Source organism: Panthera tigris, chromosome E2 (genome assembly GCF_018350195.1).
Source record: "Panthera tigris isolate Pti1 chromosome E2, P.tigris_Pti1_mat1.1, whole genome shotgun sequence".
Lineage (NCBI taxonomy): Eukaryota > Metazoa > Chordata > Mammalia > Carnivora > Felidae > Panthera > Panthera tigris.
Window position 1 is genome coordinate 924,051 of NC_056674.1, and position 25,448 is coordinate 949,498.

A 25,448-nucleotide genomic window follows, 5' to 3' on the forward strand; every position below is an offset into this window, starting at 1 on the left:
GCAGCTCGCGGCTCTAAACTCGTCCGCAGGTCTGCCGGGGAGCGGTCTTGCCCGAGGCACGTGAGTCCGTGGGAACTACATTACCCGGCAGGCTCCGCGTCTAACGGCCCCCTCGCCGAGCCAATGAAGGTTTAGCACAGGGGCCTTCCGTGTGTGACACCTAGCGCGGGGCGGGACTTCCGGCGTCCTCCTCCGGGCGGTCATTTTGGCTTCTCCCCTGTGTTCATCCGGGCAGAAGTTCCGGAGCGGTGGGTCTGCGCGGAGGTGACGTGCCGGAGAAGGAGTCGGAGGAGCCGTTGTCCCCGCCGCACAGAGGCGGGTCTGAGGCTCGGCGACACCGCCCGGGGCGCCCCGCACGAGGGCCTGCCCGCTCCCCGCCCCGCTCCGCCCACAGGCCCGGATGGCGGCAGCCACGCTGAGGGACCCGGCTCAGGTAAACGCTGCGTTCCCCGGCCCCTCACCGCCTCCCAGGTCCTAAAGCGCCGGCGGAGGGGCGCCTGCTCACGTCCTCACGTCCCAGGCCCGACTGTCTGGGACAATAGGGCACGGGTAGGTGGGGTCCCGTTTCTGACAATGGCCGTGAACAAACATGACATCTCCGCTTCTCTGTTCAGCTTTACTGTTGTGGTTGTGATGAGGAGCGGGGGAGTGTTGCAGGCAGAGGAGCCGACCCGTGCCGAGGCTGGGAGGTGCGACTCAGCTGGCCGCGTTCGGGAAAGCTGGGGTCCGGTGTGCCTGCGAGGAACAGTGTTTGAGGCGGAGTCACACCTGGAATAGCAGGCCGAGGGTTCTACCTGCATCTCGGGATTCTGGAAGCTGTGGAGAACGGTAAAGAAAGGAGCGACACGAATTACGTCAGGGCTTTAAGAGCTTCTCAAAGGTAGTTGGTCGGAGGGTGGTGGAAACATTGAGGCGCCGGAAGGTTGACTCTTCGAGGACGCAGAGCTAGGAAGAGGAAACCCTGAGGCACCGAGGTGAGGCATCCAGTCCCAGGTTCACCTGGCTCACGGGCCAGCCCGAGCGCACTCAACCTGACGTGGCCCTGTTCCTCTGGAACCTGCCTGTTAAAACATGGCTACGGACGCTCTCGTGGAACCTGCACCGGTCCGAGTGCGGTGTCCCGGGCCCACGCTGGCTCCTCCCCCTCTTGTGTTCCCTGCCCCGTAGTGCCTGGGGACTCTCAGTGCCGTTCCTCCAGACCTTCCAGACCTTGGGTAGAGGGACCCTCGAGAAACCCCAGGCTTCGCCCCGCCCTGGGTCCATACCAGGGATTACAGAGAGGTGTTTCCGTTTTGTGCGCCTGAGGGAAACAGCCGAGGAAAGGTTATCTCCATACTGGCACACAAGAACGCTTAGAGCTTTAGGGAAGCTGGGAGCGTTAAGGAAACCACAGATTCCTTTTCCTTCAGGTGGGAACAAAGAGCAGTGAGACAGGATTCAGGACTGGAATGGCTGCCTGAGAAGTTGCTTATCTGTTCTGGAGGGGACTCGAGCTTTGGATTAGAGGAGGGAGATGATCTTACCCAGGTCTTCCTCTGGCTTCACTGTGGAGAAAAGATCGTGAGGATGAGGGAAGAGGAAGGAAAACTAAGGTGGAGCCCAGTGTAACATTCCAGTTCAGGGTTCACAGAACAGAGTGGTGGCTTAGGAGAAGTAACTGGATTCTGGATCTGTTTTTATTAAGATACAACTAGATTTCCTAATGTGGAAGGGAAGTCGCATGCTTGGTCTGCTGCTATTGCTGTAACAAAATACCATAAACTAGGTGATTTATAAACAGCAGAAATTTATTTCTCATAGTTCTGGAGGCTAGAAGTCCAAGATCAGGCTGGTCAGTTTCTGTGTCTGGTGAGGGCCTGCTTCCTAATTTCAGCCCAAAGGCCCCAGCTCCTAATACCATCAGCTTGTGGGGGGTAGAATGTCAAAATATGAATTGGGGTGGGAGACATAAACATTCTATAACAGTGGGAAAGTGAAGCACTTTCAGAGATGACCCTAGGGTTTTGATCTAAGCAACGGGAAGGATGAAAATTCCATCAATTGATATGGGAAAATTGGTCATAGAGTAATTTTCACCGGGGATATTGGGAACTTTGTTGTGGCTATTTTAAGATCTGAGGTGTTTCAGACACCACTGGGTAAAAGCATCAAGTAGGCAGCTGAACACCCATGTTTGGAAATCTGGGGAGGGCTTCGGGATGGAGACATCCAAAATATTGTGGCTACTGTATATGTCCAGGTAAGTGAGCTGTGATTACAAGAAGCAGTCTCTAGACTATGATGGTAAAACCATTTTCAGACTAGGAAAGGGAAGTAGCCGAGGACTGGGCCTCTTGCTTGGATATCTGGTTGATGGCATTGAGTTTCACATACTGAAGTTACAGAAGTGAGTAACATGAAGGGAGAAAACATTGAGGATGGCGTAGACTCATAGCCGATGAAGGGTACCAGGAGAAGAGTGGACATGAGATGGACACAGAAGCATAGGAGTCGGCCCATTAATACTCAGTCCTTGGAGCTAGTGTTTATTCCACTTAAGGGACTTCATGGATTTTGTGGCAACTTTGGTGGGGCCTGGGATATTTCATTCAGTATGGAGGATAAGATTAGGGGCAAATCTGGGAGAAACACTGGGACTCAGGTAGGTGACCAGTAGGGCTGGGCTTTGATTGAGGGGTTAAGTCAAAATCAGAAAGTTCTGACTGCAGAGGGCACAGCAAGGGCAGCACAGAAATGGAATGAGGCCATGGGTATCTGCAATCTGCAGGTCAGTCTGCGTTGTGGAGGTTGTAGCAAGAGACCAAGTTAAGCAGGAAGGACTACATACCAGGCTTCACAGCTGCCTCTGGCAGTGAGGATCATCAGAGGATCAATTGAATCTTGATTGAATTTACAAAAAACTCTCTGGGTACCATGCAGCAAGTAACATGGGGAGGCCAGGGAGATGCCTGTACCTTCCTGTGGAGCACGAAGTGGCTGTGGCTTCTAAGAAGCAGCAAGGGAGAACCTCTCTAGGAAATGAAGGTATTTAAAGGCAATCATATATGCTGTAGCTAACACACACACTCAAACACAGGGACTATGCATTCCCAGAAAAGATTTGAGTGATCCCAGAACCTCTGAGGTAAGGAGATTAGTGAAGGTCTTCCCCGGCACAGGGCCAGTTCTTAATGACTGGAAAAGTTGGCTTTTACTTATTTATTTATTTATTTTAATTCAAATGCCTACATCTCAACAAAAGATCACAGAGCATACAAAGAAATAAGGACACATGGCCCAACCAAAGGAACAAAATAAATGTCTGGAAACTGGCCATATAGAAATGTAGGCCTCTGAATTACTTGGCAAAAATTTAAAACAGCTGCGCTAAAGATGCCCTGTGACTTAAGAGAACACAAACAACAATGTCAGAAAACAATTCATGCACAATGTGAGAATGTCAATAAAGAGATAGGGACTGTAAGAGAGAACCAACCAGAAATTCTAGAGCTGAAAAACAATTAAGCTGAAAACTTTACTAGAGAGGTTCAATAGCAGACTTGATCAGGTAAAGAATCTACAAACTTGAAAACAGGCCATTTGAAATTGTCAAGTCAGAGGAGCAAAAAAAAAAAAAAAAAAAAAAAGAAGAAAAGTAAAGAGAGCTTAAGGGGCATGTAGGATACTAGCACTGACCCATATATGCATTATGGCAGGCCCAGAAGGAGAAGAGAGGGACTTTATTTGCAAAACGTATCTAAGAGAGGACAAGTATCTAAAATACATAAAGAACATTTATAACTCGATAGTTAGAAACAGTTTTTAAAAACAGGCAATAGATTTGAACAGATATTTCAAAAAAAAGTTTGGCAAAATTTTACATAAAAAGATGCTGGAAAGAGTCATTAGGAAAATGAAAAACCCATAATGACTTAACCACTGTGCACTTTTAGAATTGATAATGTCACGGAACCTGTTCTGGATCACCCGGCAGAAGAACCAAGCAGCACTCTGAGATGTTGGAAGGCTGGAGGTTTATTTTATGCTGGCAGGCTCAGAGGAGATCCCTCTCTAGAGGTCTGAGCCCCGAGCATAAGCAGAGGGAATAATTTATAGTTTGTTACTTCTGCATTCCGCATTTGAGCATGGCAAGTGGGGTGGGAAGAACCCGGAAGGGAAGTCTTCAGTCGAGGACTGGAATTTCCCTATCAGTCCTGTTGGCCATCTTATAACAGATTTTTCCCTATCAGTAACATTAAAAACTGGCCATACCATCTTTTGTTAAGCATGTGGAGCAAATGGAACTCTCATCCACTGATAGTAGGAAGGGAAATTGTACAAGCACTTTGTAAAGCAATTTGACAGCATCTTTAAAATTAAACATACAGGGGTGCCTGGGTGGCTCAGTTAAGTGTCTGACCCTTGATGTCGGGTCGTGAGACCGATTGAGCTCTGTGCTGAGCATGGAGCCTGCTTGGGATTCTCTCTCCCTCCTTCTCTCTGCCCTTCCTCCCCTGGTGCACACACTCTCTCAAGATAAATATACATTTTTTAAGTTTATTTTTGAGAGAATGCATGCATGTGTGAGCAGGGGAGGGGCAGAGAGCAAGAATCCCAAGCAGGCTTCACACCATTAGTGCAGAGGCTGATGTGGAGCTTGGACTCATGAACTGTGAGATCATGACCTGAGCCAAAATCAAGTTGGATGCTTAACCACTGAGCCACCCAGGTGTCCCAATAAATAAACATTTTTTTAAAGTTTATTTGAGGGGCGCCTGGGTGGCTCAGTCGGTTAAGCGTCCGACTTCAGCTCAGGTCACGATCTCGCGGTCTGTGAGTTCGAGCCCCACGTTGGGCTCTGGCTGATGGCTCAGAGCCTGGAGCCTGCTTCCGATTCTGTGTCTCCCTCTCTCTCTGCCCCTCCCCCGTTCATGCTCTGTCTTTCTCTGTCTCAAAAATAAATAAACGTTAAAAAAAAAAAGTTTAGGGGCGCCTGGGTGGCTCAGTCGGTTGAGCGTCCGACTTCCGCTCAGGTCACGATCTCGCGGTCTGTGAGTTCGAGCCCCGCGTCAGGCTCTGGGCTGATGGCTCAGAGCCTGGAGCCTGCTTCCGATTCTGTGTCTCCTTCTCTCTCTGCCCCTCCCCCGTTCATGCTCTGTCTCTCTCTGTCTCAAAAATAAATAAATGTTAAAAAAAAAATTAAAAAAAAAAGTTTATTTATTTTGAGATAGCATGAGTCAGGTAGGGGCAGAGAGAGAGAATGCCAAGCAGGCTCCTTGCTGTCAGCACAGAGCCTGATGTGGGGCTCAAACTCACAAACTGAGATCATGACCTGAGCCAAAATCAAGAATTGGACACTTAACCAACTGAGCCACCCAGGCACCCCTAAATAAACATTTTTAAAAAATAAATAAAATTAAACATACAGCTTTCATACAACCCAGTCATCCCATTCCTAGGTATTTATCCGAAGGAAATAAAAGCATATGTTTATGCAAAGACCTGTGAACAAATGTTTAAAACAGCCTTACTTTTAATGGAAAAGGGGGAAAAAAAAGTCCATCAAAAACAGTTGAATGAATAAACAAATTGTAATACTTCTATATAATGGAATATCACTCAGGAATAAACAATTTTCTTTGTCAGCTGTAACAAAATACCATAGACTAGGTGGCTTAAAGAACAGAAATTTATTGTTCAGAGTTCTGGAAGCTGGGAAGGAAGTCCAGATTAAAGTGCTTATTGCTTTGCTTCCTGATGAGGATTCTTCTTGGTTTGCAGATGGCTCTCTTGTGTCTTCACATGATGGAAAGACAGGGAGTGACAGTTCTCTGGTGTTCCCACTCCCCTCTTTTTTTATTGAAGTATAGTTGACATTAATTTTAGTTTCAGGTGTACGACATAATGATTTAACTATTACATACTTTACAGAATGCTCATTATAAGTGTACTATCTCTCACCAAAGTTATTACAATGTTAGTGACTTTCTCTATAATGTACTTTTCACCTTTGTAACTTGTTTTAGAGCTGGAAGGCTGTGCCTCTTAATCTCCCTCACCTGTTTTGTCCATCACCCCACACTCTTCCCTTTCGGCAACCACTAGTTTGTTCTCTGTATTTGTAAGTCTGCCTCTGTTATTGCTGTTGATAGTTTTGTTTTCTACATTCCATGGATAACTGAAATCCTATCTTACTTGTCTTTCTGTGACTTATTCCACTTGGCATAATACCCTCTAGGTCCATCCTTGTTGTAAATGTCAAGATTCCTTTTTTTTTTTTTTTTAAGGTAATCTCCATGCCCAGTATAGGGTTTGAACTCATGGCCTGGAGATCAAGAGTTGCACTGTCTACCAGCTAAGCCAGCCAGACACCCTATGATTTCTTTTTTTTTTTTTTTTTTTAATGGCTAAGTAATATTCCTGTGTGTGTGTATCATGTCTTTATTCATTTATATATCAGTGGACACTTAGATTGTGTCCATATCCTATTTATTGTAAATAACGCTGCAGTAAACAGGGATGTATATATCTTTTTGAATTAGTGTTTTCATTTTCTTCAGGTAAATACCCAGAAGTGGAATTACTGGATCATATGGTTTTTCTATTTTTAGTTTTCTAAGGACCCTCCATACTGTTTTCCAGAGTGGCTGCACCTCTTTACATTCCACCCAGCAGTGCACAAGAGTTCTCTTTCCTCTATTTCATCATCTTGTTATTTCTTGTCTTTTTGATACCGTTTTGACTGGTGTGAGGTGATATCTCATTGTGGATTTAATTTGCATTTCCCTGATTACATTGAGCATCTTTTCATGTCTGTTGGCCATCTGTATGTCTTCTTTGGAAAAATGCCCATTTGGGTCTTCTGCTAATTTTTAATTGAATTGTTTCAGGTGTTTTGGTGTTAAGGTATGTGAATTCTTTATATATTTTGGATATTAAGTATTGGGGTATTTGGAGTATAATATATATGTTATATATATTATGTATACATACATATATTTTTTGGATGTATCATTAGCAAATATTTTTTCTAATTCAGTAGGTTGCCTTTTTGTTTTGTTGATGGCTTTGCTTTGCAAAAGTTTTTTAGTTTGATGTGGTCCCAATTGTTTATTTTTGCTTTTGTTTCCCTTTTGTCCCGTTTACTTTTGTTTTTGCTTTTGTCTCCCTGAAGAAACATATCCAGAAAAATGTTGCTAAGGCTGATGTCAAAGAAATTATTGCATATGTCTTTTAATTTTATGGTTTCAGGACTTACATCCAAGTCTTTAATCCATTTTGAGTTTTTAGTTTGTTTTGTTCTGTTTTATTGTTTTATTTTGGGAGAGAGTGTATGCATGTACTCATGGGGTTTGATCTCATGAACCATGAGATCATGACCTGAGCTTAAGTCCAAGAGTCAGACACTTAACCAACTGAGCCACCCAGGTGCCCCCCCACCCATGTTGAGTTTATTTTTGTGTATGGTGTAAGAAAGTGGTCCAATTTCGTTCTTTTGTATGTAGCTGTCCAGTTTTCCCAACACCATTTATTGAAGAGACTTTTCTTCATTGTGTATTCTAGCCTCCTTTGTCACAGAGTAACTGCATATAAGCATAGGTTTCTCAGCTCTATTCTGTTCCATTTTTGTGCCAGTACCATACTGTTTTGATTAGTATGGCTTTGTAGTATGGTTTGAAATCTGGCGTTGTATATTTCCAGCTCTGTTGTTCTTTCTCAAGCCTGCTTTGGCTATTTGTGGTTTTTTGTGGTTCCATACACATTTTTGGATTCCTTGTTCTAGTTTTGTGAAAAATACTATTGGTATTTTGGTAGGGATTGCATTGAATCTGTGGATTGCTTTTGGTAGTATGGACATTTTAACAATGTTAATTCTCCCATTCCATGAACATGATACATGGTATGTCTTTTTATTTATTTGGGCTGTCTTCATCAGTGTCTTATAGTTTTCAGAAAACAAGTCTTTCACCTCCTTATCTACATTTATTCCTAGGTACTTTACACTTTTTGATGCAATTATAAATGGAATTGTTTTCCTAATTACTCTTTCTGCTGGGTTTTTATTAGTGTGTAGAAACACAACAGATTTCTGCATATTAATTTTATATCCTGCAAATTGACTGAATTCATTTATTAGTTGGAGTCTTTAGGGTTTTCTGTATATAGCATATCACCTGCAAATAGTGAGTTTTACATTTTTCTTCCAACTTGGATGCTGTTTAGTTCTTTTTATTGTCCGAATTGAATGAAGGTGGTGAGAGTAGATGGTGAGGAAAGCTTTCAGCTCTTCACCATTGGGTATGATGTTAGCTGTGAGTTTTTTCATATATGGCCTTTATCGTGTTGAGGAATTTTCCCTCTAAACCCACTTTGTTGAGAGTTTTTATTATGAACGGATGTTAAATTTTGTCAAATGCTGTTTCTGCATATATTGAGATGATTATATAATTCTTTCTATTTTGTTAATATATTGTATCATGTTGATTGATTTGCAGATATTGAACCATCCTTACATTCCTGAAATAAATCCCACTTGTTGTGGTGAATGACCTTTTTCATATGTTGAATTCAGTTTCCTAATTTGTTGAGGATTTTTGTATCTGTGTTCATCAGGGATATTGGTCTGTAGTTTTCATTTTTTGTGGTGTCTTTGGTTTTGTATCAAGGTATATGCTAGCTTTGAGGATGAGTTTGGAAGCATTCCTTTTTCTATTTTTGGAGTAGTGTGAAAAGGATAGGTATTAACCCTAAACGAAATATTTGGTAGAATTCACCTGTGAAGCCATCTGGTCCTGGACTTTTGTTTGTGGTGAGGTTTTTGATTACTGATTTAGTTTTGTTACTAGTAAACAGTCTGTTCAAATTTTTTATTTCTTTGTAATCCAGTCTTGGAAGATTATATATATATATATTTTAGGAATTTATCCATTTCTTCTATGTTGTCCAATTTGTTGGCATATAATTAATCCTTTATATTTCTATGGTGTTAGTTGTAACTCCTCTTTGATTTCTGATTTTGAGTCCTCTCTCTTTTCCTTTATGAGTCTGTCTAAAGGTTTATCTCTTTTATCTTTTCAAAGAACTGTCTCTTAGTGTCCCTGATCTTTTCTATTGTTTTTCAGTCTCCATTTCTTTCTACTCAGATTTTTTTTTTTTTTTTTTTTCATTCTACTAACTTTCGACCTTGTTTGTTCTTCTGGTTACTTTAAGTATAAGGTTAGATTGTTTGAGATTTTTTTTGTTTCTTGGTAGGTCTGTATTGCTATAAACTTCCCTCTTAGAACAGCTTTTGCTTCATCCCAAAGATTTTGAACTGTTGCATTTCCATTTTTATATGTCTCCAACTGTTTTTTAATTTCTTTGACCTATTGGTTGTTTAGTAGCATGTTGTTTAGCCTCCACGTGTTTGTGTTTTCCATTTTCTTTTCTTGTAATTGATTTCTAGTTTCGTACTGTTGTAGTTGGAAAAGACACTTGATATGATTTCAATCTTAAATTTATTGAGACTTGTTCTGTGGCCTAACATGTAATCTATCCTGGAAAATGTTCCAGATGCATTTGAAAAGAATGTATTGTTTGGAAATGATGTTCTGTGTATATCTGTTAAGTCTACGTGTCTAATGTGTCTTATTGATTTTCTCTCTGGATGATCTGTCCATTGATGTAAGTGGAGCATTGAAGCCCCTTTTTTAAGAAGAAAAAAAAAATTAAACATTTATTTATATTTGAGAGACAGAAAGAAACAGAGCACAAGCTGGGGAGGGTCAGAGAGAGAGGGAGACACAATCCAAAGCAGGCTCCAGGCTCTGGGCTGTCAGCCCAGAGCCCATCATGGGGCTTGAACTCACAGACCACGGGATCGTGACCTGAGCCGAAGTCAAGACACTCAATCAACTGAGCCACCCAGGAGCCCCGAAGTCCCCTTCTATTACTGTATTGTTAGTTTCTCCCTTTATGGCTGCCAATATTTGCTTTATATTTGTAGGTGCTCCTATGTTGGTTTCATAGATATTTACAGTTATTCTATTCTCTTGTTGGATTAATTGCTTTATAGTTATGCATGACTTTTGTCTTTAACAGTCCATGTCTTAAAGTCTACTTTATTATTATAAGTATTGCTACCCCAGCTTTTCACTTCAGTATGCATGGAATATGTTTTTTCATTCCTCTGTTTTCAGTGTGTATGTCTTTAGATCTGAAGTGAGTCTGTTGTAGGCAGTGTATAGATAGGTCTTGGGTTTTTTTTATCCATTCAGTCACCCTACATCTTTTGATTGGAGCACTTAGTCCATTTACATTTAAAGTAATTATTGGTAGGTATGTACTTACTGCATTTTGTTGTTTTTTTTCTTTTGTGCTCTTCCCTTGTGATTTGTTGGCTTTCTTTAGTATTACAAGTTTTTAAGTTGGTGGTCATGTAAATTCTAAAAGCACTACATTTATTACTCTCTCCCCCCACGAAGTTTTATGTACATGATGTCATATTTTATATCTTTTTGTATATATTGCTTAACCAATTTTTGTAAAAGAAAATTAATAAAACCAAAATTTTACTACTTTTGCTGTTTAGCCTTCATACTAGCTTTATAAGTCATTGATCCACTACCTTTATTATATACTTGTCTTACCAGTAAAACTTTTCCTTTCATAATTTTCTTCTAGTTATGTTTTTCTCTTTTCTGCTTAAAGAATTCCCTTTACCATTGCTTGTAAGGCCAGATTAGTGGTGATGAACTTTAACTTTTGTTTGTCTGGAAAAGTTTTATCTCTTCTTCAATTCTGAATGATAACCCTGCTTGGTAAAGTTCTTGGGTTGTAGGTTTTTTTTCCTTTCAGTACCTTGAATATATCATGCCACATGCCACTCCCTTCTGGCCAGAAATATTTCTGCGGAAAAGTCAGCTGATAGCCTTATGGAGTCTCCATTGTATGTAGGTAACTGTTAGCTTTGCTTTTGCTGCTTTTAAGATCATCTCTTTAGATTTTGTTTCTACTTTAACTGTTATGTGTTTTGGTGTGGACCTGCTTGGGTTCATCTTGTTTGGGGCTCTCTGTGTTTCCTGGGATTGGTCATCAGTTTCCTTTCCCCAGGTTAGGGAAGTTTACACCATTTTCTCTCTTCTTCGGAGACTCCTACAGTGCAAATGTTGGTATAGTTGAGGTTGTCCCAGAGGTCCCTTAACCTATCCCAGTTTTTAAAAATACGTTTTTCTTTTTGCTGTTCAGCTTGAGTGCTTTGCACTGCTGTATTTCCACTGCCATATCTTTTGGCTCACTGATCCATTCTTCTGCATCTTCTAATTTGTGAATTCCCTCTAGTATAGTTTTCATTTCAGTTATTGTATTTTTCAGCTCTAGTTCTTTTTTATATCTCTTTATTGAAGGTCTCACTGAATTCATCCACTCTTCCGCCAAGACCAGTGAGCATCTTTATGACCGTTACTTTGAACTCTTTATCAGGTAGATCGTTTCATTTAGTTCTTGTCCCAAGGTTTTGTTGTGTTTCATATTTGAAACATACTCCTCCTCTTTTCACATTTTGTCTGACTCCTTGTGTTTGTTTGTATGTATCAGGTAGAGTGTACAGCCATACCACCCTGAATGCATCCGGTCTCATCTGTATGTATTAGTAGATCAGCTACGGGGGTTCTGGTCTTGAAAAGAATGACCTTTTATGTAGAAGGCATCCTGTGGGGCCCAGTAGCCCAGTCCCCCAGTCACCAGGACCAGTTGCTGCAGGATGTGTCCCCTGTGTGTGCTTTATGAGCTCTTTTGTAACTGGGCCAGGACTGCTGTGGGCATGCTAGTGGGTGGGGCTGGCCCTCAGCCCATCTGTGTGCAGTGACCAGCCGTGACTACTACAAGCATACTGGTGGGCAGGGCTGGTCCCTGGTGTGGCTGGCTGAGAGGCCAAGCTGTAGCTGCTGCTAGGATGCTGGTGAGGGGGCCGATCTCTCCTCCCTGGGGCAGGACAGGAGTTGCTTTGGAGAGGTGCCTGTCTGGGGCTGCCTGCCGGCTGAGGCAGGGCAGGAGCTGCTTTGGACGGGTACCTGCTGGGGTGAGTAGCTTAGGTCGAGTGGGTTTGCAGGGGATGCCAGGAAGGGGGGAGGGTCTAGCAAGGTAGCACTGACGGACGGTCCGAACTGACTCCCGCAAGCATCCAGTCAGCTAGGCTGAAGGAGGGCAAGAAAAATGGCTCCTGCCAGCACTTCTCTTCCTTAAAAAGGCTTCTACAGATCCTTGCTCCTCTGGCATATGCTCTAAAATTAGTCAGTAAATCTTCACATGTAATACAGTTATTTTTCAAACTTCTGCCTTTCGTCCTGGGTTTCAGCCTGAGTGTTATGGTATGCTGGCCCTTTAAGAACAGAATCTCAGTTTCCTATATAGCCTTCTGGCTCTCCCATTAACCAGAGTTAAGCTCTGCTCATTTTCAAAGTCAGACTTTGTGGGGCTCATCTTCCTGGTACAGGTCCCCAGGACCAGGGGTGCCCGATGTGGGGATCGATCCTCTCATTCCTCAGAGAGGACCTCTGTGCCTGTGGTATCCCTCCTGCTTGTGGCTTGCCATGCTTGGGGTTTGGTTATGAACCATATATCTGCTCCTCCTACCCTTCTCGATTTGGCTTTTTGTCTTGAGCCATGGAATAAGTGTTCTGCTGGCCTTAAAGTCATTTTCAGAGTGAGTTGTGTTATACTTAGTTGTTGCCTTGTTGCATTTGTGGGAGGAGGTGAGCCATGCTGCTCTGCCATCTTCCTCTGTTGTCTCTTACGTGGTATCACTAATCTCTTGATGAGAGTCCCAGCCAGATGACCTTATCTAACATAATTACCTGTCCGTACTCCACCTTCTAATTCTACTACATTGGGTTTGGGGGTTCAGCCTATGAATTTGGGGGCACATACCCACTACATAACAGGAATGAAATGTGGCTATATGTAATAACGTGGATGAATCTCTAAATAACTATGCTGAGTGGAAAAATTCAGACAAAGTGAACACACAGCATGGTTCCGTTTAAGATTCTTGAAAATGCAAACTAATCCATTATAACACAGGCAGATCAGTTGTTTCCTGAGAATGGTGGTTGAATGGGGGAGAGATGTAGTGGAAAGCGTTGTAAGAAAATTTTGGATGGTGATGAATATGTTTCCTGTCTTGATTGTGGTGATGGTTTCAGTGGGTAGGTCTACGTTAAAACTCACCACATTGTACACTTTAACTGTGTTCAGTTATTATAATTCAATAAAGCCACGAAAATACAGATAAATAAAAAATACTTTTGCTTCTAGCAAAATAAAGAATGTATCTGAGGAGAATGGTTGGAATGAAAGCAATAAGAAGAAACTGTAGCTACCAGCATCACATCCTGAAGAAGAGAGGAGACTGCATTTGTTTCTTCTTTCTCTTCCTCTGCCCAGTGGTATCAGTATGCAGTTAAGGATAAAGCAGAAACCCCCCTAAAAAGATGGAGTTGTTGGAGTCACTATCATACCATTAGGGCTTGAGGGGGATCCAGCACCAGATACTCCTAAAACCATATAACCCAATGTTCCTAATGAGAGGGAAGTTTGTGCTGGATTTTGGGAATTAAAGTCGTTTTTAAGCCAATGGGATAGGCAGAAAACTGCCCCACTTAAATGTCCTTGTCTTTTTTAGGTTTATTTATTTATTATTTTGAGAGAGAGAGAGAAAGCGCACGTGCACAAGTTGGGGAAGGGCAGAGAGAGAATCCCAAGCAGGCTCTGTACTGTCAGCACGTGGAGCCCGACTCGGGCCTCGATCTCACAAACCGGAGATCGTGACCTGAGCCGAAACCAAGAGTTAGGATACTTAATTGACTGAGCCACCCAGGTGTCCCTTAAATGTCTATGTCTTAATGTCGGATTACACAGCAAAGGAGAGTTAAGGTAGTAGGTAGAATTAAGAGTACTAATCCACTGACCTAGAAATGGGGAGATTATGCTGGATTACCTGAGCCTGCCCAGTATGATTGTAAGCGTTCTTACATGGGGAAACGATAGGCAGAAAATGGAAAAAGTTCAAGTGATGCAGGGTGAGAAAGACTCAGCTGGCCGTTTCTGGCTTTGAGATGAAAAGGGGCCATGAGCCCAGGTCTGTGGGTGGCCTCTGAAACTGGAAAAGGCGAAAGAATAAATTCTTTCCTAGCACCTCCAGAAAGGAAGGCAGCCTTGCTGACTCCAGTGGAGACCCGTTGTGGACTTCTGACTTCCAGAACTGTAATTCAGTGTTTGTATTGTTTAAGCAGCAACAAAAAAGTCAAAAGGCCACTTTCACATGTTAAAATGATACCCAGTTGAAATTGTGCATTATCAGTATACTTAGGGTTGCCAGATTTAGAAAATAAATAATATATATATTTTTTACTATAAGTATGTCCCATGCAATAGACCTTATAAAGTTATTCATTACTCATCTGAAATTCACATTAAACTGGGTATCCTATTCTGTTAGGGAATTCTAGATATATTAGAAAGCACTGTGAGCATGTTTTGCTATTTTAAGAATCCTGGTTATTCTTTGTGATGAAGAAGGATAAAACAAATGCATTTATTACTTAGCTGACTGCTGGTAGGATAACCTAGGATAAGGTCCGCTTGTCCGGTTAGCTTCAGGCTATTAGGAGAACCTTGTGAGTGACTTGGAGAACATTCTGGGGCCCTGATACAGGTATGCAGATGCACTACTGAGTGTCAGAATAATCAAATCGTTTATGAATCACAGTTTGATCAGTGTTAGGAGCACCCAGAAACACCCCTTACTTGTCCCTTTTCCATGCCCTACCCAACCACAAATATTCAAACACAAACATTCACACATCCCCCTCTTGTGCTTTACTTAATAGAAGATTATAAATTGAAGTTTCAGCAGTGGGAAAGTTACCGATCACATCCACAACTACCTAATGCTCCATGAGGATTTATTCAATTCCCAGTTGATAGATGTTAGGTTGATTCTGTGATTCTCATCTTTGTCATTAAAAAACAATGTACATAAAATAGCTTTGTAATTATGAAAGACTTGGTCTTATGATTATTACTAAATTGAAACAACTTGTTATGTGAGCAAAGAAATTTTCTGGTATAACGACCCAGTGTTCCTTCTTTGTGACTAGAGTCTTCTCATTCAATTAAATCAGCCTCTAGCACACTCTCTAAATTGGTTGATAAAGTAGTTTCTTTTAACTTAAATATTGTCTTCCTCATTCAGACTAGAGTTGATATCTTTGGAAATTCCTTGCAGTTTTCTCTATAATTTTATAACTTAATATTGACATTCCCGTGAGAGCGCCAGTTTGTTGAGCAGAAACAGGAGTGGGGGGCGGGGGTGGGAATGTATACATTTTTCCTGGGATATTGCAGATTGGAAGGCTTAGGAGGCATAGGAAATTTAGTCAGCATCTGTGATATTAATGTAATGTGTTTGAGCTTCGTGGCCTGGGCTTTTGACTCCACATTGTCTTTGTTCTTTACAGGTCCAAGCAGTGGGTTCAGTACCTTCTCAGCAGTGGACCCTCTTCCTGTGAAGCCAGAGCCATATGCACCATCCTGATCCTGGTATGTTTGACTCTTTTTACTCATTTACTTGTGTTTTTTCCTTTTGGGTAACCCGGACTCACAAACACCTCTCTTCTCTTGTGTCTGCATGCTTCTCAGCATTTCCTCCCATTGTGCTCATTAGCAGTGACAACTTGTTTCTCAGTTCTGCTTGAGGGCAAGGAAAACATCTTTTTCCAAATACAGGCTCTGGGCTCTAAGTTCCTTCCAGAATATAAACTGTCATTTGAGCTGCTGGGAATTTTGCTTTCAGTGTTGAATAGGCATTGTAGGATACAAAAGAAGCTGTTGTATGAGCAATTATCCAAAGACAGAATTTCATGAAAATGTAAATGTATGTCTTTTTCAGATTTTGAGAGTTTAACGGTAGGAATCCAATGCTGATCTGAATTTTAAGCTAACGCCCAAAATGTTTATTTTGTAAACATTGGGTGAAAAATGTTTTGTGTGAAGGTATGGACAGTGCATGTGGACCTTGAGGAGTATAAATCTCTAAATTGACTAAATAGTATTTTAATCTAATGCTATGAATGATGCAGAAAAGGTCACATGTCTTGTGTAGGGACCTGTTTCCCTTTATGTTCTTAGCAGAAGAAGGTAAAAATGTGAGAAAGCTAGAGGTTGGTTTGTGTAGTTTGAGCTCAGTTCCAACTTTCTTCTGAGGGAGGGTGGATTGAGAACACTACTCATTTCTAAAAAGTTTCTGCTTTTATCAGATGGATGCTCAGGAAGGCTTCTTTCTGCCTATGTTGATTCTTACGCCAAAGTAGCTTATTTTAGGCCATCAACAGAAACACTTTGGGTACAAATTTGGTTCCAGACCACTGCAATAAAGCAAGTCAGATGAGTCGTTGGTTTCCCAGTACATACATAACCGTTGTCTTTACAGTATAAAATAGCATTATGTCTTAAAAACAGTATACATACCTTGAGAAATGCTGTCTTCTAAAAAAAAACATTAACCCTCATCTGAGCTGTTAGTGAGTCATAATCTTTTTATGACCCTGAACGTGGGGGTGGCTATGGCAGTTTATTAAAATAAGGCAGTGAAGTTGCCATATCAGTGGATCTTCCTGTCACAATTTCCCCAAAGCACACGATGCGGTTTGATAGCATCTTATCCACCAACTGGATTTCTCTAGTCTTCAGGCCTCTCCCCAGAGTAGGTTCCCCCTCAAGCAACCAGTTCTCTGGTCATCCACTTCCGGTCTTATTGTGAGCTTGTCCCTTGCAGCAATTTGGTCACATCTTGTCTACTTCTTTTTTTTTTTTTTTTTCTTTTATTTATTTTTGAGACAGAGAGAGACAGAGCATGAATGGGGGAGGGTCAGAGAGAGAGGGAGACACAGAATCTGAAACAGGCTCCAGGCTCTGAGCTGTCAGCACAGAGCCCGACGCGGGGCTTGAACTCACGCGCAGCGAGATCATGACCTGAGCCGAAGTCGGACGCTTAACCGACTGAGCCACCCAGGCGTCCCGCATCTCATCTACTTCTAATTCTAGTTCTCTTGCCATTGCCAGCACATCTGCAGTGACTTCTTCCAAACTCCTGCTACCGATGAATGGCAGCTAAATGGAATTCCAGAAGGATTTCAGTTTACTTTTCTGGCCTTACAAATCATATTCTTAAGACTTGAAAGTCAAAATTACTCCTTGATCCACAGGCAACTGAATGGATGTCGTGTTAGCAGGCATGAGACATTAGTCTCATCATACATCTCCATCAGGATGCTTTGTCACTGAGCAGTGATATTTTGAAAGAGATCTTTTTTTCTGAGCACTGTGTCTCAGCAATGGGCTTAAAATATTCAGTAAACCAGGAGCACTTGGGTGGCTCCGTCAGTGAGCGTCCGACTTCGGCTCAGGTCATAATCTTGCCGTTTGTGAGTTTGAGCCCCACATCAGGCTCACCGCTGTCAGAGACTGTCAGTGCAGAGGCCTGCCTCTTTAGATCCTCTGTCCCTCTCTGCCCCTCCCCCACTTGTGCTCTCTGCAAAGTAAATAAATATTTTTTAAAAAATTATTTAGTAAGCCATATTATAAACAGATGTGCTGTCATCCAGACTTTGCTGTTCTATTTATAGCACGGGCAGAGTAGAATTCCTAAGGGCCCTGGGCTTTTCAGAATGATACGTGACCCTTGGCCCTACCAAGCTTGACTGTTCCAGCTATGAAAGTGCGAGATGGCCATCTTGCAGTCGAAGGCTGCTCGGTCTGCATTTGGAAAATCCGTGGTTCAGTGCCGCCACCTTCACGAACGATCTCCGATCTCCGCTAGGGCTACCGGAGCACTTGCTGCAGCTTCTGCGTCAGCACCTGCTGCCCCACCTGGTCCTTTGCGGTTAGGAGACGGCTTCTTTCCTTCGGTGTCACGAGCCAACCTCTGCTAACTTCAAACTTGTGTTCAGCAGCTTCCTCACCTCCCCTGGCCTTCATAGAAGGGAGAGAGTTAGGGCCTTGCTCTGGATTAGGCTTTGTCTTAAGGGAATGTTGTGACTGCTTTGAGCTTCTGTCCAGAGCACTAAAACTTTCTCTGTATCCGTAGTAAGGCTGTCGCGTGTTCTTATCATTTGTGTCTTCACTGGAGTAGCACTTTTTTTTTTTTAAGTGCTTATTTTTGAGAGAGAGGGAGATAGAGGATCCAAAGCAGGCTCTGCACTGTCAGCGCAGAGTCTGATGCAGGGCTCGAACTCAAACCACGAGATCATGACTTGAGTTGAAGTTGGATGCTTAACCGGCTGAGCCACCCAGGCACCCCTGGAATAGCACTTTTAATTTCCTTTAAAGACTTTGTGGGTTTTTTGCATTCATAACTTGGCTACGGGGATAGTTTTTGGCCTGTCTCGGCTTTCAACGTACCTTCCTTACTAATCTTAATCATTTCTAGCTTATGATTTCAATGAGAGAGACTTACAACTCTTCTTTTCATCTAGAAGCTATTGTAGGATTATTAATTGGGATAGTTTCAATAATGTGTCTCAATAAGGAAGCCTGAGGGTAGAGCAGTCAGAACAAATACCACAGTATTTATAAATTCTAGGTGGCCCTTTGAATAGGGCCTCATTACCTGCAAATCCCAAACCTGTTAAGTATTTCACAAGAGAGTCATGAGGTTTAGGATGTTTTCTAATTGAATGTCCAAAAAGATTATTCTTGGTGCATGTACTGTTTGTCCCCCGCCCCCCCCGGAACTGTGAGAAACTCTTAGCATCAACACACAACAGGTTTCTCTCAGCCTTTCATACCATATCCTTTAAGTAGCAAATCATGGGGCACCTGGGTGACTCAGTTGGTTAAGTGTCCGACTTCGGCTCAGGTCATGATCTCCTGGTTTGTGAGTTCGAGCCCTGCATCAGGCTCTGTGCTGACACCTCAGAGCCTGGAACTGCTTCGGATTCTGTCTCCCTCTGTCTCTGCCCCTCCCCCATTCACGTTCTGTCTCTGTGTCTCAAAAATGAAGAAACATTAAAAAAATGTAACTATCAAATCACAAATCATGTTCTTTGCCAACTCGATTCAGGAGTATATACATCAAAATATCCTTAATGAGTCTATATTTTCATCTGTTTAAGCCCCCTACATAGATAAAATATACAGCTTTATTTGCTGCTTTCTCAGACACACGGAGTAACTCAGAACTACCTCTACAGAAGTGAGTACTCGTGCACGGTGCTCCTGTCTTTCTGTTCTCTCTTCTCAGTCCTTGCATAGGTAATCCTCTTATGGTAGGTGCTACGTAAAGCTGTAGGAGCTAGTGAGCACAACTGGTGTCGGTCAAATCTCTAACGTGACATAGAATTCGCTTTGGAGCCTTCTGTTTTATAACCCACATCTCTTGAGAACCCTAATAACATTTGCAGAGTGTGGAGAAAGTTCTGCATGGAGAATTGGGCTTGGAAAGCCTTGGAATCCCTTTCATTTCCAAGTGTGTGAGGCTATAATGGTCTCCGTCATACTCCTCTGTAAGTGGCTGTAAAACTGGACCAAATACCAGAATCCATGGCCTTCGGGTGTCGGAAAAAAGCACTGACTGGGCGGTGACCCTTGAGAAAACAAAACCATGGCAGATGAGGTCCCACACACTGTGTGAGTGACAATGGAATGCTGTGTGCATTTGGATCTGTAACCTTGGGGGCATCTGGGATAGAACTTGTCGCCTCTGGGAGCACATGGACTTCATGAAGTCTGAAGCAGCATCATTGTTGCTAACCCTTTAGGTGAGCAGTTGCCGGCAACTCCCCAAGAACCTGGCCTGGCCTGGCCTGTTGAGGAGCGAAGCTGCTTCACCCGTGTTCCAGGAGGTTCTGATGTGCGGTGCCCTTTGCAGAGGCCCACGGAGCTGTGAGAACCACACTGCCCAGAGGACCCTGCACCAAGCGACGTCAGCGTGGAGCCAATGAAGGTCCAGGAGACGGGCGTTTCCACGTGTGCCAACTCCTCAGGGTGGAACTTGCGGGGTCCTGGTGGCAGTCATTTTGGCAGCTCTCGAATCCATTTCCTGGTCAGAGGCTCCAGAGTGCTGGGTCGAGACGAGGTGAAGATTGCAGCGGCCCGAGAGGAGGTGTCCCCACTGCTCAGAGGAGGGTCTGAGACGCCGGACCGCTCCCAGCCCTGCTCTGCCCACAGAGTCCGATGGCGGCGGCCGCGCCCAGGGACTCAGCTCAGGTAAATGCACAGCCGCTGGGCCTGAGCTCAGGGCACCCGCTGGCTTCCCTGCGGTCCAGACCCCGGGGTCCCAGACAGGGAGGCGCTCGTGGGCGGGGGCCACGTGTCTGAGCACCCGCTTGCAAGCATCAAACCGAGGTGTGAGTTTTGTGCGTGTAGTAAGCAGAATATGAGGCAGAGTCATGCCTAGACTTACAGGCCAGGGGTGGGAGTGGGGGGTCAGAGGAGCAGTGGAGACCAGATCTCGTTGAGCCCCACCCTCTACAGATGAAGCCCTTTTAGAACCTATCGAAGTAAGAGGAGGGTGTTCAGGACCCTGGAGAGACATTAAACTAGAGGTTATGTGGGGGGAGGCCTTCTCCATTCTGGCGGTCAGTAAGATGAGGTTGTCCTGGGGCACAGCTACCCGTTTGGCGGAGCTGTGAGTATTCAGAGAAATGCAAACGTTCTTTTGTTCTGATGGTCTGGATCTTCTCTTACCCATGCTTCGTAGCTGCAGAAAACATACCGGGAAGGTTAGCGGGGAGGCTACGTAGATGTAAATTGTGGCCATGGAGGTAAGGGGAGTTGTTGGATTTTAACTTCCTTCTTCAGGTAGAACCAATCTGATTTTCTACTGTGGAGAGTGAGTTAGAATAAAGCCCTAGGGGCCACCCCTGTCTCTTTGTCTCAGAAAGCTTTGAGTGCAGGCACGAAGTGGGCAGCTGGATATAAAGTCTAAAAACTTGAGGTGGTTCAACATTAGATGTGTAGGTGGCGCTTTGTGTTGCATTTAGGAAGGGAAATTCTGATTATGGCGATAACATTATTAAGAGGCCAGGAATTTGGGCACTGAGTTCGAACCTGTTTCTTGGAGCAAGTGGCCTCTCAAACACGGGTCAGGGACAGAAGACTTTCAGGGGAAGAGTGGACATGAGCAGGCTGCTGCTTATTTGTGGCAAGCTCTCATGGAGCCTGGTGGGTGAGCTCAGGGGCAAAGATCATTAATTCCCAGTATTTGGATATAGGGTCTTTAAAGACCTTATAAAGTGAGGCTCTAAATCCAATATGATTAGTAGTATCCTTGAAAGAAGAGGAAATTGGAACACATACAATGAAAGGCAGGTCTTCATAGTGGATTTGAGGTTGCCCTGGAAAGTGGGGTCCATCTTGCCAAGCACTCTTGATGCTGTGGGCTCAGTACTAGGGAGAGGCACTTACGGGGTAAAAGAGGTGTGTGAACTGAGGGACCCCCCCCTCCCCCCCCCCCCCCGCCGGGCCTTCAGTATCAGGGACTTAGGTGGGAGGGTGGAGTCTATCTTTGGTTGTACCTGGCCGGTACACTGTGGAGGATTTCAGGGACATTGCCTGGTTGGGGGCTGGAGAGGCCATGCCCACCCGAGCTTAAGATTATGTCTGTCTGCCCACATCGTCCTTGTTCTTGTAGAGGGTTGGACATAGTGATTTACTGGCAGCAGGGCTTGGTATCATCCTCCTCGCAGGCCGCCCGACTGAGAGGAGAGTATGGGATAGATGTGTGGGTCCTGTGGAGAGGGGACTGTAGTTTCATCTCTCTCCCATTACGGCAGGATACTGTGACCTTTGAAGACGTGGTCGTGTACTTCTCCTGGGAGGAGTGGGGTCTCCTTGATGAGACTCAGAGATGCCTGTACCACGATGTGATGCTGGAGAACTTTGCACTTGTGATCTCACTGGGTAAGACCCTCACCCCCGCTCTGTGGTATCCTGCCCCTCACATTTGGGTTGTAGAGATTGTAGGGACTGCCATCACCAGGGCCGGGCTCAGCAACTGCCCTCTTGCTGAGCCCGCAACATCAGCGTCCAGCACTGTTGTCCACATCCGTGGCCCCTGCCTAGGTTTTTCCCCTCCTTCTAGCTCACGTTTCTTCTGGTCTCTGGCAGCAGTTGCTTGGAGGACCAGGGACTGTTTGTACACACAGTATTATTTTTGTTGCCAGTTTTTGGTCGTGTGCAGAAGTGCTCTGGGGCATTGCTAGTCCCTGCCTGTCCTTGCCTCAGGGATTTGTGTCATCCAAGTCCCGCTTCACTCACCCGGAGTTTAGAAGAGTCCAGGGTCTTAGCAGGATGGCCCACCGGTGTATTTATGCCAGTGGTCGCACACGTCATTTCTGTCTTTCCTTCCCCCTTCCTCAGGTTTTGTCCCTTGCTGTTTCCGTCTTCCATACATCAACCTTTCTTCTCTCCTGTTCCCAATGTTAGGTTACGCGTCCTTAGTCTTTGAATACCATCTAGTCAGTTGCAACCAGATGTTCTGGTGCCTGGACATAAACTCCCACACAGCACTCCCAGCTGCAGGCCAGTGGCAGGGGTGCATTGGAGAACCTGCTTCTTCCTGTGCTGCTGCCTCCCCCCCCCCCCCCCCCCAGTCTTGTGACATTAGAGTTCCAGGACTGCAGCCCTTTTACCAACCCGGCCCCAGCACCCTCATCTTGAAAACACATCCGGTGGACTCGTTCTTTGGTGTGCCCGACAGACATTTGTGTTGAGCCCTCCCCTTCCACCAAAGATAGCATGCACTTCACACCAGCGTCTCTGGGCTTTCAGGTTGCTGGTACGGAATGGAGGACGAGGAGGCACTTTCTGTGCCACGAATGTCACTGGGCAAGGCTACAGATCCAGGTCCACCCATGTGGAAAGCTCATCCCTGCGAGAAGTGTGTCTTGGTTGGGAGAGATATTCTGTACCTGGCAGAGGACCAAGGACCACATCCGGGCCAGAAATCCTACACCTGTGAGGCATGCGGGAAGCAGTTGTGGTTCAGCACAAGCCTTCACCAGCACCAGAAGCACAACGAAGAGAAGCCATTCAGGTGGGACATGGAGCTTGTGACAAGCTACAAGTTGCACGTGTCAGGGAAGCCCTTCCCTTGCGGGGAGATAGGGAAGGACTTCCTGGCCATACTGAGTCTCCTCCAGCATCAGGCCACTCTCAAAGGGGCAAAACCACACAGCAGCTTCGAGCACGGGGAGTCCTTTCAGGGCGGAAAAAGTCCACACACATGCAGTGACTATGGGAAATCATTCAGCTGTGACTATAATAAACTTTTCCAGCCTCAGCAGCTTGACCCTAGGGAAAGTTCCCATGCCTGGGAGAACTGTGCAAAACCTTTTAACCAAAGCTCCATCCTGAGTAATTGCCAGAGAGCTTACCCAGCAACAAGGTCTTACGAGTGCAACGAATGTGGGAGATCCTTCAGCCAAAGCTACAACCTCATTCAACACCACAGAATTCACACTGGCGCAAGGCCTTACAAGTGCAGCGAATGTGGAAAAGCCTTCAGCTTCAAATTCAGGCTTGTGCAGCACCTGCAAATTCACACCAGAGTGAGGCCCTACGCGTGTGGCGAATGCGGGAAAGCCTTCAGCTACAGCTCTACCCTCATTAAACACCAGAGAGTTCACACGAGAGAGAAGCCTTACAAGTGTGGCGAGTGTGGGAATTCCTTCAGCCAAAGCTCCAACCTCATTCAACACCAGAAAATTCACAGTGGAGCAAGGCCTTATAAATGCAACGAATGTGCAAAATCCTTCAGCTACAAATGCAAACTTGTTCAGCACCTGCGCATTCACACCGGAGAAAGGCCTTATGAGTGTGGTGAATGTGGGAAATCCTTCAGCCACAGGTCCACTCTCAATCAACACCAGAGAATTCACACTGGAGCCAGACCTTATAAGTGCAATGAGTGTGAGAAATCCTTTAGCCAAAAGTCCAACCTCATTCAGCACCGGAGAGTCCACACAGGAGAAAAGCCTTACGAGTGTGGGGAATGTGGGAAATCCTTCAGCCAAAGCTCTCACATCATTCAGCACCGAAAACTTCACACCAGATAACCTCATGAGCTCAACAACTGTGGGGAAATGGCTCGTAAGCTACATATATGTTACATATGTGCAGCAGGTGTCGGTGGAAAGCCTTTATCTAAACGTCCGGCCTTGTTGGGCCCCAGAAGGTCCTGCCCAGAATATGGTATTTCATAGAACTAGAGACCTTGTGAGGGAGCCAGCTCTTGGCAATTAAACGTCACACACGTGTGAACGTCCACACTGGGGAGATCCCCCAAAACTCCTAGGTTTGTGGGGAAGCTTCCAGGAGCCCTGCATATTCTTACTCTGCCCTGCCAGGTTCCTCATTCAGGGCAGAGGTCCTTTCTCAACCACTGTCAGTGATGGGTGGGGGGGCATGTAACACAGCAAGTCCCTTCTTCCTCATTCGGGTTCTGACCCAGTTTTGACAGTGCCAAGGGGTTGAAATGAAAATACTGTTTACCTTCTAGACCTCCTTGCAGTGCACCACGAGGACATCGTATTTCTCTTCTGACCACCTGTAGGGCTCCCGCGAGAGTGGTTCCTCTTTCCCACGGCTGTCGCACGATGTCGAGCATTATCATGGGGAAGCTGTTCCCGAGCACTGCAAAGGAATCATGTGCCTTCATGTGTAAAGTTCACTTTCTGGTGTCATTGGCTGGTTGTAAAACTACGATAGGAGCCAGGTTGAAAACCCGTGATTGTACAGAAACAGAAGATGGCAGGACTTAGGATATATAAACATCTAACAAAACTTGCGTCCACTGACATGCCGGTTTGTACACTCCACACCAGTGTTCCTCCTACAGTTGTGGAAATCGAGGCCATCGTGCCAATCTTAATTTTTAGTCCATCTCACAGATATTTGCTGCATAGGCAAGAAAATGGCAATAGGATTAGAAAATCCCACTGAGATCTGTAGCTTTTCTGACCAGTTGCTGACCCAGATAGAAATGACCTTGAAACTCTTCTTTGATGCAGGGCATCCCTTCCCCAGGCATGGGGAAGGATGGCGGACTCTTGTGCAAAAATGTAGGGGACCCAGACCTCTATTTGATTTTTAAAAAAAGCTTTATTGAGGTATAATTAACATGCTGTAAAACTGCACATATTTAAATTGTATACAAAACCATGGGTGGTAATAAATCTATATAACTCCTTTTATTTTGTGCCCTTTTTAAACCTCTTCCCTGCACAGTAAATTATTTTGTATTTTTTACATGATTAGAGTCAAATGTTTTACTTTTTTAAATTGTGGTTTCCTTTATGCTGAATAATTTTGAGAGAGCACATTTTTTTATTGCTGAATGCTATTCTGTATGGATGTACCATGATTTTGCTTACCCCACTTACCTATGCGCTCGCTGATCACCACAAATAAAACTTCAAATGTACGCTTTA

At 44.3% G+C, this 25,448-nt stretch overlaps 1 protein-coding gene across 1 annotated transcript; it reads left to right on the top strand.

Annotated features, from left to right (window-relative positions):
* The first annotated feature begins 175 nt into the window (after positions 1 to 175).
* LOC102965346 (zinc finger protein 501-like) lies at positions 176 to 25,448 on the top strand. Its single transcript, XM_042969925.1, has 5 exons — positions 176 to 433; positions 15,477 to 15,558; positions 19,776 to 20,223; positions 21,792 to 21,918; positions 22,789 to 25,448. Exons 3-5 carry the CDS (start codon positions 20,191 to 20,193, stop codon positions 24,072 to 24,074), a joined length of 1,446 nt encoding a protein of 481 aa, XP_042825859.1. The 5' UTR covers positions 176 to 433; positions 15,477 to 15,558; positions 19,776 to 20,190; the 3' UTR covers positions 24,075 to 25,448.